Source organism: Lissotriton helveticus, chromosome 10 (assembly GCF_964261635.1).
Source record: "Lissotriton helveticus chromosome 10, aLisHel1.1, whole genome shotgun sequence".
Lineage (NCBI taxonomy): Eukaryota > Metazoa > Chordata > Amphibia > Caudata > Salamandridae > Lissotriton > Lissotriton helveticus.
In genome coordinates, this window is record NC_136071.1 from 234684741 (window position 1) to 234699036 (window position 14296).

The following is a 14296-nucleotide window of genomic DNA, read 5'->3' on the forward strand; positions in this document are numbered from 1 at the left end:
GCTGTAGTTTGAAGGTGCTGCATGTGGTTGAGATGGACACCTGGTCAAAGAGAGCTTAGCTGGCCTCAGAGACCCCTGGTTGCATGTGCTGCCTGCAAGGTGAAGTGCAGGTGGGTCAGGCACCCTCTTACCCACTGGATACAGCAGAAGAAGGCCTGCTGAGGTGGTGTGGAGGGGGCGCTGATTCTGGGAACGTGGAGTGTGGCGAACACTTGAGCGTGAGTCTGTTACTGTGCTGGGAAAAGTTTAACTTGAGGTTGGGTCTGGAAGAGCCAAGCCTGGGCCGACAGGCCTTTCCCTGGCCCTATTGCACTTGCAGATCCTGCCAGGTTTACTAACCAACACGGACATAGAGGCTGCAGCACTGGGATTCACCCAAAGTGGCGCTCTCGCCAATACAAATGTCCTCATAGAAACTATCCAGTCCTCTTGGCAAGCCCTTGCGTCTAAGATTGACAAAGTAGGTGCAGATGCTTCCCTATTGAGACAAGACCTGCATAACACTGTTAGCCGAGTCATTGAAGCTGAATGCCACATATATCTGTGTTAGAGGACACAATTAGAAAGCAGCAATGTTGTACAGAAGCTACAGTGCTCCACTAGCTAAATTGCGACTAGGGTGGAAAATGCAGAGGCCTGCTTACACCGCAACAATGTTTGATTTGAAGGTCTCCTTTAAGTGGAATGCCCCAAAGACATTGGAAACTTGCCAGTTTTCAGTTGTCTCAGAGCTGTAGATCAATGGATGACTTGGCGCCATCTCAAATTGAATGCTTCCAAATACTCACATGTGGCGATTGGAAACGTTATGACCCGCCTTGCCTGATGAACTGGGATCACCGGCTAATGTATCGAAGGAAGTAAGAGACCTCGGAATGACCATGGACTCCAAGCTATCGATGAATGCCCAAGTGGACAAACGAACAAGATCAAGCTTTGTTACTATAAAAACTCTGCAACAAATCTTCCTCCTTTTGGAATTTACACATAAAATCCAAACTACCATCTCCCTTGTTCTGTCCAAACTTGATTACACCAGTAGCCTCTACCACGGATCACCTTGAACGACTATGACTACAACGGATTCAGAACTCGGCTACCATACTACTATTGCATATCAAACCGCGAGGCAACATCCCCCCCTGTGTTGAAAGCCCTGTATTGGTTACCGGTTGCCAGAAGATCCACGTTCAAGCTGCTTTGTATCACCCACAAAGCGATACACGGAATGGGACCGCTCTTCATCATTAATAAAATCACCAAAAACATTCAACATAGAAACCTCCGCTCTAGAGTGGCATCTTGCCTCAAAATCCCAAGATACAAGAAAACAACCATGGGTGGCACATCCTTCTCTGTTCAAGCAGCCACAATATGGAAGTCTTTACCCCAATATAAGATCCACCGACAACCACCTTATCTTCAGGAAACGACTCAAGAATTGGCTCTTCCCCACATAAGCACCATACGCAAACAGAAATATACAGCATATCCCTCTGTATATAGGCATTTATTTGTACTATAGATCTGTACCTATATATGGGTATTGCTTTGTATAAACATGTAGAATAATTATGTTTAAAAAAAATCAAAAATCTTAAGTACAACACTTGAAAACCAGAGTTTTTCGAATTAATCTTTAATCTACATATACTTACTTCCTTTATGCATTTATATACCTTCCATGTACTTGGATCTATAAATGTATTACTTTTCTCCCCTACCCAAAAAAGCATATTCATTGCACTACCCTATTTCTCACTCTATACCTCTCTCAATATCTTTAATCTGCATATACTTACTTCCTGTATATATCTATATACTTTCCATGAACTTTCTTCTAATCCAGCATATCCAATGCACTACCCTATTTCTCACTCTATTCACTCTATACCTCTCTCAATATATCTTCTACCTCAACTCTGACTCATCTCAAACCTCTTTCAACTACTCTTTCCAATGCACTACCCTATTTCTCACCCTATACCTCTATCAATATATCCTCTACATCCACTCTCTCATTCATCCCAAACTCCATACCACTACTATGATCCCCAAAATAGACCTTTCTAAATCTCCCCTACTCTACCCCTCCTTGCACCATCTGACACCTCTTTTACTATACCGATCCCCCAAAACAAGCCTTTCTAAACTCTTCCCTCTGACTGTTCCCCTCCACATCCCTTTTTACTCATCCCAAGCCTCTTACTACTGCTATGACCTCCAACAAAAAATAAAAAAAGTCTAAATCCTTCACTCTTCTGTCCCTCCTCTATCCTTTCAATCAGAATAACAGGCTAACATGTCCATCCTCTATCCTTTCAATCAGAATAACAGGCTAACATGTTGTAGGATCTGGGTTCACCAGATCCCCGATGGTAGCCTGGCACGAGCAGGTAGGCACCCGAAAGCTTAGGTGTTAAGCATCTGTACAGCACACGCATCCACTGAGACCGCAAATGCACGCAAAGACTGAGACCACACCAGTATGTTTGATTCAAATAAATAAGTTTTATCTAAGAGCAAGATAAGGGCAAGCCAAAAGCCACAGTAGTGATAACTCATTGCCTTTTCTTAAAAGCACATATTCTGCATTGCTCAGCCATAAATACATAAATAGATAAATATTAAATGGTAAAAAAACTGTAGGCCTGGCATAAGGCTTGCTCCCAGTCTGCACCTGCAAGGAAGTCCTCATAGAGACATTCGAATAACATTTCTTGAATGAGCAATAAACATTTCATCACAGGAGCTACCTAGGAGATAACTGTGGCATTCATAAAACATTGTAGTAGGCCAGAATAACCATTTCAGTAGGTGAGCAGACCATGCATTAGGCAGGAATAACCATCACATCAGGCATGAGTAAACCACCGATCTGGCCTAAAAGAAGCAGTTCAGATCTCCAGAATGGACCACTCATAAAGCCACAGGGTCCGGTGTTCAGCTTTACCCCAGACAGGGGTTACCTTAACTAGCCCCGGATCCAGGGGTCTACCAAAGTCTTGGCCCAGTTCAGGGGGCTCTCTTTGGGCTAACAAGGGCCCCTCAACAAAGTGCCCCAGGGGAGGGGTGAACTCGGGGCCTCCTTTGGCCTTACGCCCACCTCCCCAGGGGTTACCTGGTCTCTTCGGCTCCCAACGGAGCCCTTGCCTTGGTTCTGGCAGGAAGGGAGGGCCCCCCTGCCCTCCGCTGGGCCTTCCTGTGGTTTCCAGGCCCTCCGGGGGCCTGAGCTGGCAGGTGGGGGCTCTCGGGTTCCTCCGGAGCGTTCGTGCCGGCTCCTCTCCTGGTCTCGGGCCTCCAGAGGCCTCCACGGGCCCAGGACCAATCAGGCGGCGGCAAGTCGTCAGCGGCCAATAGGAGCGTGGCGGGGGCGGAGTCTCTTCCGACACCCCGTCACGTGAGGCAGGTCGGCAGAAGCTTCAGGCCTAGCGAGGCCTGACTGAAATACGCGGCGGCCTTCCCATAGAATCGGGCCGGGCCGCGGTGATCGGCAGCAAGCGCTCCAGCCACAGCGCTCGGGGGGGGGGGAAAGAGGCGGCTCTTCAAAGGACCCTCAGGAGAGCCCGGGCTGCAGCGGTTAGTCCGGGGAAACCGTGCGTCAGAGTCACAGGGCTGAGGAGGCACGGCACCGGGGCACAGGGCAGCACAGCGCTTGAGGGACAGCAGCGCCTCAGGGATCACAGCGCTTGAGGGACAGCAGCGCCTCAGGGATCACAGCGCTCGGGGGGGGGGAGGGGGTTAGGCAGGTCAGCGCAGGCCCAGATGAGGGGCGCAGAAGGGACACAGTCCGGTACCTGTTTAATCCCCAGTAGTCCTGGCAGTTGGATTTGTTCCTGGCGCTTGATGGTTCTTGCGCCCTTGATAGGTTACAGTCTCTTGGTTTCTTGAGGGGGGGGGGGGTTGAGTTGAAGGCTTTCCTCAGCAGGTCACTTCAGGTGGTCCCTGGGTTCCCCTCCCGCCGGGCCAGATCAGTGGGCTAGTTCAGTGTTCCTTACTCAGCTTGGTGGGTAGCGCCTAAACCCTGTCTCCCCCCAGTGGTATAGGTTCCTGACTAGGCCCCACCGTCTAAGTCTCCTGCGTAGGGCCCCCCAGGTCAGTGATGCCCCAACTGACTAGAAAGTTTCCCTCCCTTTTCTTTTATAGTGGCAGTTGGCAGTTGGTGACCACTCCCCCATTCCGGAAGGTTCCAGGAGCTTCCCTAGTCTAGCTATGGGCAGGCAAGGCAGGCTGGCATTGCTACAATGTTTAGGGGTTCCAGTCAGCTCCTGGTAACTAGAGTGCGCCTGAAAAGACCACACCGCAGTAGCAGGGGTCAGTGGCAGCCATGTTGGGGGAAGAGAGAACCTGCACCTTAGCATTGACTAGCAATGGGAAGGTGCCCAGAGACCTAAGGCCAACAAAAAGAAGGTGGGAAAAAAAATGAGGCAAGGGCGAAAAAAATAGGGAAAACCACCCTAGGGCTGACAGGTCTCACACATGCCCACTTCGCAAATTTCACTATACTAATTCACCACTAATTCTTTATGGGTTCCGGAGTAGTGTGCTACTCGCTGAAAACGCGCTTCAATACCCCATCAGGGGTTACAAGCGCTACATATATATGCAAACCTTTTTCCCTCTTCTATCCCTCCGCTACCCTTCTCAATCCAAATAACTGACTAACATTTCCACCACTCAAATTACTTTCATATTTCACTATACTAATTCACCACTAATCCTTATGGGTTTCCGGAGTAGTGTGCTGCTCACCAAAATAGCGCTTCGACGTCTCGTCAGGGGTAGTAAGCGCGGTATAAATGCAATTATAATACAATGCAATCTTGCGGTTGGACGGTAGCTCAAATGTGGCAACACACACCTGTTAATTTGGGCCGTTCTTGTCTCATTACAAGGCCAATTTGTGCTATTAACATAGGTCCTGTCCATTACTGAGGTTCATAGTTTAGTATTGGGTTGACAGATGCTGAAGTAGAAAGTATAAGGTGAGAGGGTAATATAGTTGCGGTAAGATTTTGTTGAAGCTGTTTACATTGGGTGTAGTACGATGCCACAGTAACGTAACACTCACAACAATAGCGGGTAGCACTCAGAGACCATATAGTTTTACCTGGGAATCGATGCATTCAGTGAGCTTCTATACGAAGTGATACAGGATTACTTCAAACTTAGTATTACCTGGGTTTTTGTCCTCTGTGACCTTGTGGGAAGCATTCAAGCTGGTGATCCGGGGCAGGGTGTTCTCCTACATCTAAGGGAAGGAGAAATACAGGACGCGTTGAGATTCTCGCTCTTGAACAGCAAATTACTGAATTTGAGGTGCACCTATCTAGGGAAAACATCGATGATATTCTTGGGAAGCTTGAGCAAACCCACTGTCACTAAAGCAAAAGTTATTGAACACAGCTAAAATGGCGTTGACGATGTCTCAGTAAAACAAAATTACAAATTGGGTAATAAAACTTGCCTACTACCCTATTGGGTTAGAAAACAGGACACAGAAGGCATTATTATTCCATCAATAAGTGACTCTAAGGAAAAGATGATTACAGACTCTGTTTACTGCCACGCAATTCTCAGATTACTACAGTGACCTTACAGACTCTGTTAACTGCCATGCAATTCTCAGATTACTACAGTGACCTTACTAGAACATCCCACGCCCCGTTGCCCCACCCTCGCTCTTGGTCAGAGACTTGGAACCCAATTGTAGATGACCTCTTTCTTAGGGAATTGTTTCATGCAGACCAGGATGAGTTAAAACTTCCAGTCTCTTAGGAAGAACTTCAGTAAGTCATGGTGAAAAAGCTCTCTAGCAAGACCCCTGCCCAATGACTTAAAATAGAATTCTATAAGCTATACTCATTGCTACTTGCGCAGCACCTGCTAGCAATGTTTGAGGATTTTTGGGTAGTGAGCATCTCTCCCAGAGGGTTTGCCCATCACAACGATAGTCACTATCTTAAATTCTGATAAACCTGCAAATGATTGTGCATCCTAACGCCCTATATCTTTAATTAATGTTGAAGCCTAACTCCTAGCGAAGGTTCTCCCCAATCTGTTTGTTAGTGGTGTGCTGGCTGATGCATGGGAACCAACATTGCACTCTAAAGTGATCTTTAGTCCTCACTTTTGCTCCTTTTTTGTGGCCCTATATGAAGCGCCATGGGCCCAGGTGAGAATGAACAGTGTGTTGGCGCCCCTATTCCCTATCTGCTGTGGAACCCGCCAGAGATGTCCTCTCTATTCCCTCTCCACTTTGCTCTGCTTGCAGAGCCCTTGACAGAGTGGATTAGTAGAGATTTCGAGATTGAAGGGTTCGAATGGTTTGGAGAGTTTGAAGATAGGGTGTCATCATATGTGGATTAAATGCTACTTTTCATTCAGCGATTCAAGGACATGCTGGAGATACTGACACAGACTTTGAGGATATATGGCCAAGTTTTCAGAAAGCTAACAGGAATAAGTCAACATATGTGCAGGCGTGCCGCACCCAGCCACGGTGCATAGCATATACTCCACTACAGGTGGCGGGGGATAATTTCAGATACCTGGACATGATGGTAGATTTTGCACAACAGTGGGGTTGGGAATTAAACATTGCTTCCTTAATGCAGCATACAAGAAGAGACCTGGGAATGTGCTCCTCCTTGCCTCTCTCTGTAAGGTGCAGAGCATCTCTCTCTGTGTTCAACCTGCCTTGTTTTTTGTAGATGCTGCAGAACTACCCTATGTTATCCTGCCACCAAAATGCAAATACGAGTCACAAAATTCCTCTGCCACGCAAGCTTCCTAAAATTTCATTTCAGAAAAGTACCCAATCTCCTTATGATGTGGCTAAGGCCTCTTTGATATCCGTCTCTGTGATTGGGCTCACAGCTCATCTCAATAAATAACTGGCTATTTGCTAACAGGTAGGATCCTAGAATAAGATTGGAACAAAACATTGTTGAAAAAACAGGTATTTTGCAACTATTGTATAGCTATCTCCCCTAAAATTGCTCACGCAGATTACAGGAGTACAGATGCTCTGCAGGCATGATGCCCTGAAGCACACTACATAGCTTGGCAACCTTACTAATGAGACTCCCTCCTTAGGTGTGGATCATGGTTAGCACAAGTCGCAAAGCTTTGGGATTTCGTGGCTTGAGAACGGAGTACGGTATTACATTTGAGCAGTGTCTGGGTTCATGATCATATTAAGTCCTTTAAACAGCTAGTGGCAGATTTTGAGCTGCTCAGAACTCGGTTATTTAGGTACTTACAGCTGTGCCACACCCTCGGTGCATATAGAGAAGGTGATTGGTCGCGGTCCCTGGCTTCAACCTGCTGGACTCCAAATTCGCTATAGAATGTATTGGCTGTAAGGGTATATCCAGGATACATAGTTCTCCGATGTTAAATGCCCTTGACCCATTGAGTAAAACATGAGACCTGTGGGAACATGATTTGGGAGAGTTAGCTGATGAGTGGCAAGAGGCTAGGATTGCAGCACATACGTTGGCCATTACTTTTAACCTCCTAATGATCAAATGTAATTACTTTCATAGGATATATTATAACCCTGATAGGGTATGAAAAAAAGGTCAGGTCTGTGAGCCATACCTGTGTTTTAATGCAAGGAAACCGTTGACTCCTTTTATCATACAGTATGGGAATGCCCTCACATACAGGCTTGCTGGGCTAGAGGAAAATACACAGCACCAAGAGTCTCACAAAAGCAATCACACCAGACCCTAAAAATTTATTCTGGGTGTAATGGATGGCTGAAAGCCAGGAGAACCATTGCACGCTACTGGAGAAATGACGCACCCCCACCCAACATTCCACCCGAGTGAATGAGCTAAGGTAGGGACGACTGCACAAAAGCAGAAGAAAATATCTATAAGTGGAGGGGGTGTTACAAAAAATGGATGATGTAATGCCTCGGATTGAACCATTACTGCCCTGAATGATTTATTTATATTTGAATGTGAGGATCCTGACTCTTAATCATATAGTTAGTCAGCCTCTGTATCATATAATGTCATGTGCAGTGATGATTACCAACCTGCTTTGATTGTTTGGTTTACTTCTTTAAAAGTAAACAAAATAAAACTATTTATTAAAAAAATGTAAAGGTGAAAACAGAGTGGAACACAACTCGTGCCCTTTAGGCCTTAGTCCTAATGCATCTGTGTGACTGTGATTCATATTTGAGGTGTAGGTTTACCCCTACAATATATTAGCAAAGTTGCTGTAAAAAATCTTGCAGTAGCCACATTGAGGGTTTTTCCCAACAAAAAAAGTAAAATAATCGTGGGCTTTTCTTATCGACTGGTGTCTCCGTAGCATCCTGAGGTTTTCTTTCACCCAGGAATTACTGTTTGATTACATTTGGGATTTCTGAAGAAGGGGTAAAGAAATAAAGAATCACCGCTCTTTGCTAGGTAACAGTCTTGATGTGGAACACGATTAGTGGTTTTGTTTGGCTGCCTTTTTTTCAGAGTAAACCAGTGAACACAGATTATTTGATTCTTTGTTCATCACTTTTAGAAACGGTTCCTCTGAAGTTGGTAGTCCAAAGGGGAATGTGCAAGTGTCTTTGGCGTGGGCTTTATTCATGTTCCCCATGTTTCCTTTACCCTGGGTCTGGATCTTGCACATCTGATCCTTGGCTCAGTTGCTGGGCAACCTGTACATTCCATTGGTCATCAGTGACACAACAATCAGCTGTGCTGAGGCTGGGTGGAAGGTTGAGGCTGTGGGGACAGTTGGATGCTGAACAGCTGTTGGACTGGTGGTCTTATTTACTGTTACTGAATAAATACTTGGAAATGGACTACCTGCACACGTGGTAACTATACCTAGTCTTGCACATTATGTTCCTGTAGCATCCATTTGACTTCCTTCATACTTTTTAAAGTAGAGGAAGACATTTAATTAAATCTTAAATAGTGTGATTGTATCTCTGCCTAGCTTATCAGTATCATATCCCTCTTCTACTAGTCACCTTCACCAACGGCATGCCCTGATATGGCCTGGTAGGCTTACTATCAATAGCATAAAGTTGCCCATGTTGAAGGAAGCTTGCCATACCCTGTTTAGATGATAGCTGTGAAAAGGTCTCATGGTTGCTGGACTAGCAGCTAAGCGGATTTTCTTTTTGCTTTGATGATAGATATTTTCATCACCCTGAATATTAAAAAGTATATTCTTTTTATCGCTGCCCATACCCTCTCTGTTTCAATTCTCCAGCTCTTTTGCCCCATTCCTTCCACTCCACAATTTAGTTTCCTCTGTACCATTTAATAGGTTTGCGTGCAAACCCCCTTGAGACACTGACCCTATTCTCCCACCATCCATCAGTTGAGTTTTGAGTGCAGTTCCAGTTCCATTGCTGCCAGCCTTTGAGAGTTTGAGAGTTCCTCCTCTGAAGAAGTAGAACCAAGTTTCAGTAATGAACGTGACACCTTAATATTTGGATGATTGATAGGTTTACCTGTGATAAGGCCATTTTGTTCTTTTTGCAGCAATTATTTTTGTTCAACAGAGATTGGCGGGGTTTCTATTGTGTGTATCAAGGGCATGCGATGACCTTCATATTTATGAATTTTTTCAATTATTCTTTTTCTTTCTTTAGCCCCAAGGATGCCATCCGTGCCTTGAAGAAGAGGCTAAATGGTAACAAAAACTACAGAGAAGTAATGCTGGCGTTAACGGTGAGCTTGAAAATTTGGTCTGACAAATACTCTTTGATCTGCAGATTTTTTGTTTGATTTCCATTATTGGTTTCCCGCCCTACATGCAGCTCTGCAACCTGAGTTAATGTAGCTCACCCCTGTATTGTCTTGCTGTTTCTTCTTTTAATGACCAAGCAATAGAATTGCCAATAGGTCTAGCTTATGAATTAAAGTGGCATTTTTGTCATTGATGGGTTTAGGCATTCAATAAGTCATCATACATGCACTTTTTCACTCATCTTTGCATCTATTCATCCATCCTCTCTGACTCATTCTTGCATTCACCCTATGACACAACTTTAAAACATACATTCATTCAACAACATATGCAAGATATATTAGGAGAGCACATGTAGAAAACAAATGCTGTCATCAAAACACTAGCAAACATTTCCCTAAAGGAATCCTTCATATAAAAGTTCCGATTTTTGTTAGTGTCATATCCATGAACACTTAATTTATACCAAATAACAGGAGCTTAATGATAACAACAGTTTATCAAAAAGATCGAAATTTTTTAATACATAAACACCGTATGAACACCGTTTTTGCTCAAATAATTTAATTGGTTTCTGTAGACCTGTTGAGTCTGTGCAATAACCATCTGAACATGGTTAATTACAAAATCCATGTATAATGCGAAAGGTGTTCTATGTCCTACCACACAATATGTTTTGAAATGACTGGTAGTTTTGTTGCCAAAAATAATTGACAAAAAAAATTATGTATTAAAAAATGTCGATCTTTTTGATAAACTGTTCTTATCATTAAGCTCCTGTGATTGTTATAAATTAAGTGTTCATGGATATGACACTAACAAACATCGAAACTTTTATATGAATGATTCCTTTAGGGACATTTTTGCTATTGTTATTGACGATACCCGTCCCTGGGGGATTATTGGGTGGCTCTATTGTTTTTGAAGTCATCAAAACACAGCAGGCATATGCTTGCAGTTACAAAATGAATAGCTGTAGGTGTCTTTCTTGCAGTGGTACTGGACATAGTCTATCTTTAAAGTTTCAGCATGGCCGCAAAGTTAAAACCAATATGTTGGGCATCTTTGATTGGGATAATGAGGATGCACAATGGACAGCAGTATTCCACGATTTTCACCTGGTTTACAGGAAATAGCCACTCTGGATGCGGGACACTGCAGATGAAATGCATGGCAAGCAAGCAAGGAATTATCTGTATTCTATTAAGAAAAAATAAAAAGGGAAGCAAAGCAAAGAAAAGGGAACGATAAAAGGAGAAAATGTAAAGCTAAAGGACTGGCCAACCAGTAACACTGAAGTACACTCATTTTCAGGTGGTTAGCACCTGTGGGTTAGAAAAGGCTGTCATTCGGGTGGCACGAGAGAGCCAATGAATGATGTGTTCTGAATCATTACCCCCTAAGTATGCTGTCATGTATAGAAGCTAAGTGTAAATGACACTCAGAAAGACAATGACAGAATAGAGCTGACCCAAAGTATCATCTGTGTCTATGTGGACATGTATCAAATATATGGTTATATTTATTATTAAATAATTGATTTTTTTTAATTGCAAGATCCTGGCAGACAGCTACTGCAGAGATTCTAGCAAGAATTATTACATTGCAAATCTTTTACCCCTAGTTTTTTGTATGCTCAAAATGTGTTTATTGAAGTTTAAGAAACATTAAGGACAAGTACCAGTCACAAAATAGAGTATACAAAATCAGTTGCATAAGGAGCCCATGTAAAGGACTACAGTACAGCACAAGCAAACAAGAAAAGAGGGACATAAAGAAAATGGCCTTTCGGAGAGATCGAGAAAAAAGAGTCCATATAATCTAAACATGTCATAGAAACAAAAGCTATGTAAAGCATGAAGTGTGTTACATTAGAGTCCCATCAGATGTGAACTTGAAGAAAACAGAAATAATACAGAACATGATTTCTTCCTAAGATGCTAGGGTTTTTTTTAATTGGGTAACAGACATTTAAAAGCTTACAAAGGTAGTCCTTGAGATTTCATGTAACAAAGTACCTGATTGCATGCAGTCTTTAACACACTGCAAAAACATTCCACCTTTAAAGACCTTTTTATTTAACATGTGTTATTTAGTAAATAAATCAGGCCTACTGCCTCTGCCGTAACTTTTTATGATGAACAGCTCAGACCTATGGCATATCTCACTCCACAGCAACTTTCTTCAAAGAAAATACTCGCACTCCGAGTATGCCACAGTTTATTTAGCAAAGGTTACGCGTTTCGACAGAGCTGTCTTGATCACACGATTTGCTATTGTTACAGGAAGTGTATAAGGAGCTTGCCGCTGTACTCTTTTCCCCCGACGAGATCACACATGCTGCTCGTTGTCGCGTTGATGAAGTATCAGCGCACGAACTGCACTTCCGCAATGGGGAGGCAAAGTAGTCCCGCCCCTATGGCACATTGCCCCCTGGTATTAGTAGTCCTTCGTGAAACCCCACTGCGGAAGTGCAGTTCGTGCGCTGATACTTCATCAACACGACAACAAACAGCGTGTGTGATCTCGTCGGGGGAAAAGAGTACAGCGGCAAGCTCTGTTGGATGAAGCCACCCACTGTGGTATATGAACTATGTGAGGAGAAGAGGCAGCGGCTTCTACAAAAGTTTCACGAAGGACTACTAATACCAGGGGGCAATGTGCCTTAGGGGCGGGACTACTTTGCCTCATAAGCCATCAGCCAGCTGCTTCTCCCTAAGCCTACCCGTGATCAAGGGCGCGTGTGCGCCAGAAACATGTTGGGACTACCGTGGCTGGAAATAAGCAGCACCCACGAGTTTGTCTATGCTGTACTACCGGCAGATTGAAAATAAAGGCACGCTGCGTGAGGTACTCCAACGGTGTGCTCTCATTATTTTGAATATTTTGCGGCCAAGCCAGGTCGCGGAGGAACCCCACTGCGGAAGTGCAGTTCGTGCGCTGATACTTTATCAACGCGACAACGAGCAGCGTCTGTGATCTCGGGGGGGGGGGGGGGGGGAGAAAGAGTACAGCGGCAAGCTCCGTTGGATGAAGCAACCCACTGTGGTATATGAACTATGTGAGGAGAAGAGGCAGCGGCTTCTACAAAAGTTTCACGAAGGACTACTAATACCAGGGGGCAATGTGCCTTAGGGGCGGGACTACTTTGCCTCATAAGCCATCAGCTTCTCCCTAAGCCTACCTGTGATCAAGGGCGCGTGTGCGCCAGAAACATGTTGGGACTATCGTGGCTGGAAATAAGCAGCACCCACGAGTTTGTCTATGCTGTACTACGGCAGATTGAAAATAAAGGCACCCTGCGTGAGGTACTCCAACGGTGTGCTCTCTTTATTTTGAATATTTTGCGGCCAAGCCAGGTCGCGGAGGAACCCCACTGCGGAAGTGCAGTTCGTGCGCTGATACTTCATCAACGCGACAACTAGCAGCGTGTGTGATCTCGTCGGGGGGAAAAGAGTACTGCGGCAAGCTCTGTTGGATGAAGCAACCCACTGTGGTATATGAACTATGTGAGGAGAAGAGGCAGCGGCTTCTACAAAAGTTTCACGAAGGACTACTAATACCAGGGGGCAATGTGCCTTAGGGGCGGGACTATTTTCCTTCATAAGCCATCAGCCAGCTGCTTCTCCCTAAGCCTACCCGTGATCAGGGGCGCGTGTGCGCCAGAAACATGTTGGGACTATCGTGGCTGGAAATAAGCAGCACCCACGAGTTTGTCTATGCTGTACTACCGGCAGATTGAAAATAAAGGCACGCTGCGTGAGGTACTCCAACGTTGTGCTCTCTTTATTTTGTGTGTGTGTGTGTGTATTATATATATATATATATATGTATATATATATATATATAACCAAGAAAGAAGTGACTCAAACAGATATATTCACCAAAGAACAAAAATATATTTCCACTACAACGTTTCAGCTTCCTCCTTCCTCAGGTAGTTTCAAGATGGTAAGCTCAGTGGCTGCACAGATGACACAGCTGAATTTTCAAAAAGCATCATGAGTGAAGATTCCATTTGGAATGTGGAATCAATGCAGTCCTGAGAGTTCTTGAGATATGCAGTAATCAGGATGTATTGTCAGTAATGTTCAGTCCATCTGGATGCAATGATTTTAAACGGTACATCCAGAAGTTTTCCCTGGAGTCCAGTAGTTCTTCCTTTGAGACATGTTCCATGGGGCAATCTTCAAATCTGATAGTGAATGATCCACAAGGTTACAATGATTGGCTACAGGTTGGTCAATTTTCTTATTAATTATTGCTGATTTGTGGTTCCTGAATCGTGTGCGGAGGTCATTCATTGTTTGGCCTACATATTGTTTTTTACAGCTTTGCCGTTGGCACTGAATCACATAAATAATGCATGTTGACCGACATGTAAGATGCTGCCTTATTGCATAGGCCCTTCTGGTAACATAACTAGTAACTGATGATGTTTGTAAAAGGTATTCACACGTGATGCACCTTTTAGAGTCACAGCAATGAACTCCTGCATTTGTTACAGCTTGCTTGAGTTCAGCTCTCACAATAAGAGATCGTAAATTTGGAGCTCTGCGGTAAGCAATGACTGGCG

The 14296-nt window shown here is 44.3% G+C and overlaps 1 protein-coding gene across 6 annotated transcripts in view; it reads left to right on the forward strand.

The window, feature by feature from the left end:
- Window positions 1-14296, forward strand: part of TOM1L2 (target of myb1 like 2 membrane trafficking protein) — a 501785-nt gene that overhangs the window by 92187 nt on the left and 395302 nt on the right. For all 6 annotated transcript variants that reach the window (XM_078665196.1, XM_078665195.1, XM_078665198.1 and 3 more), the window contains exon 3: window positions 9623-9701. In XM_078665196.1, coding sequence (XP_078521322.1) covers window positions 9623-9701 — 79 coding nt within the window. The remainder of the gene's footprint in view (window positions 1-9622; window positions 9702-14296) is intronic.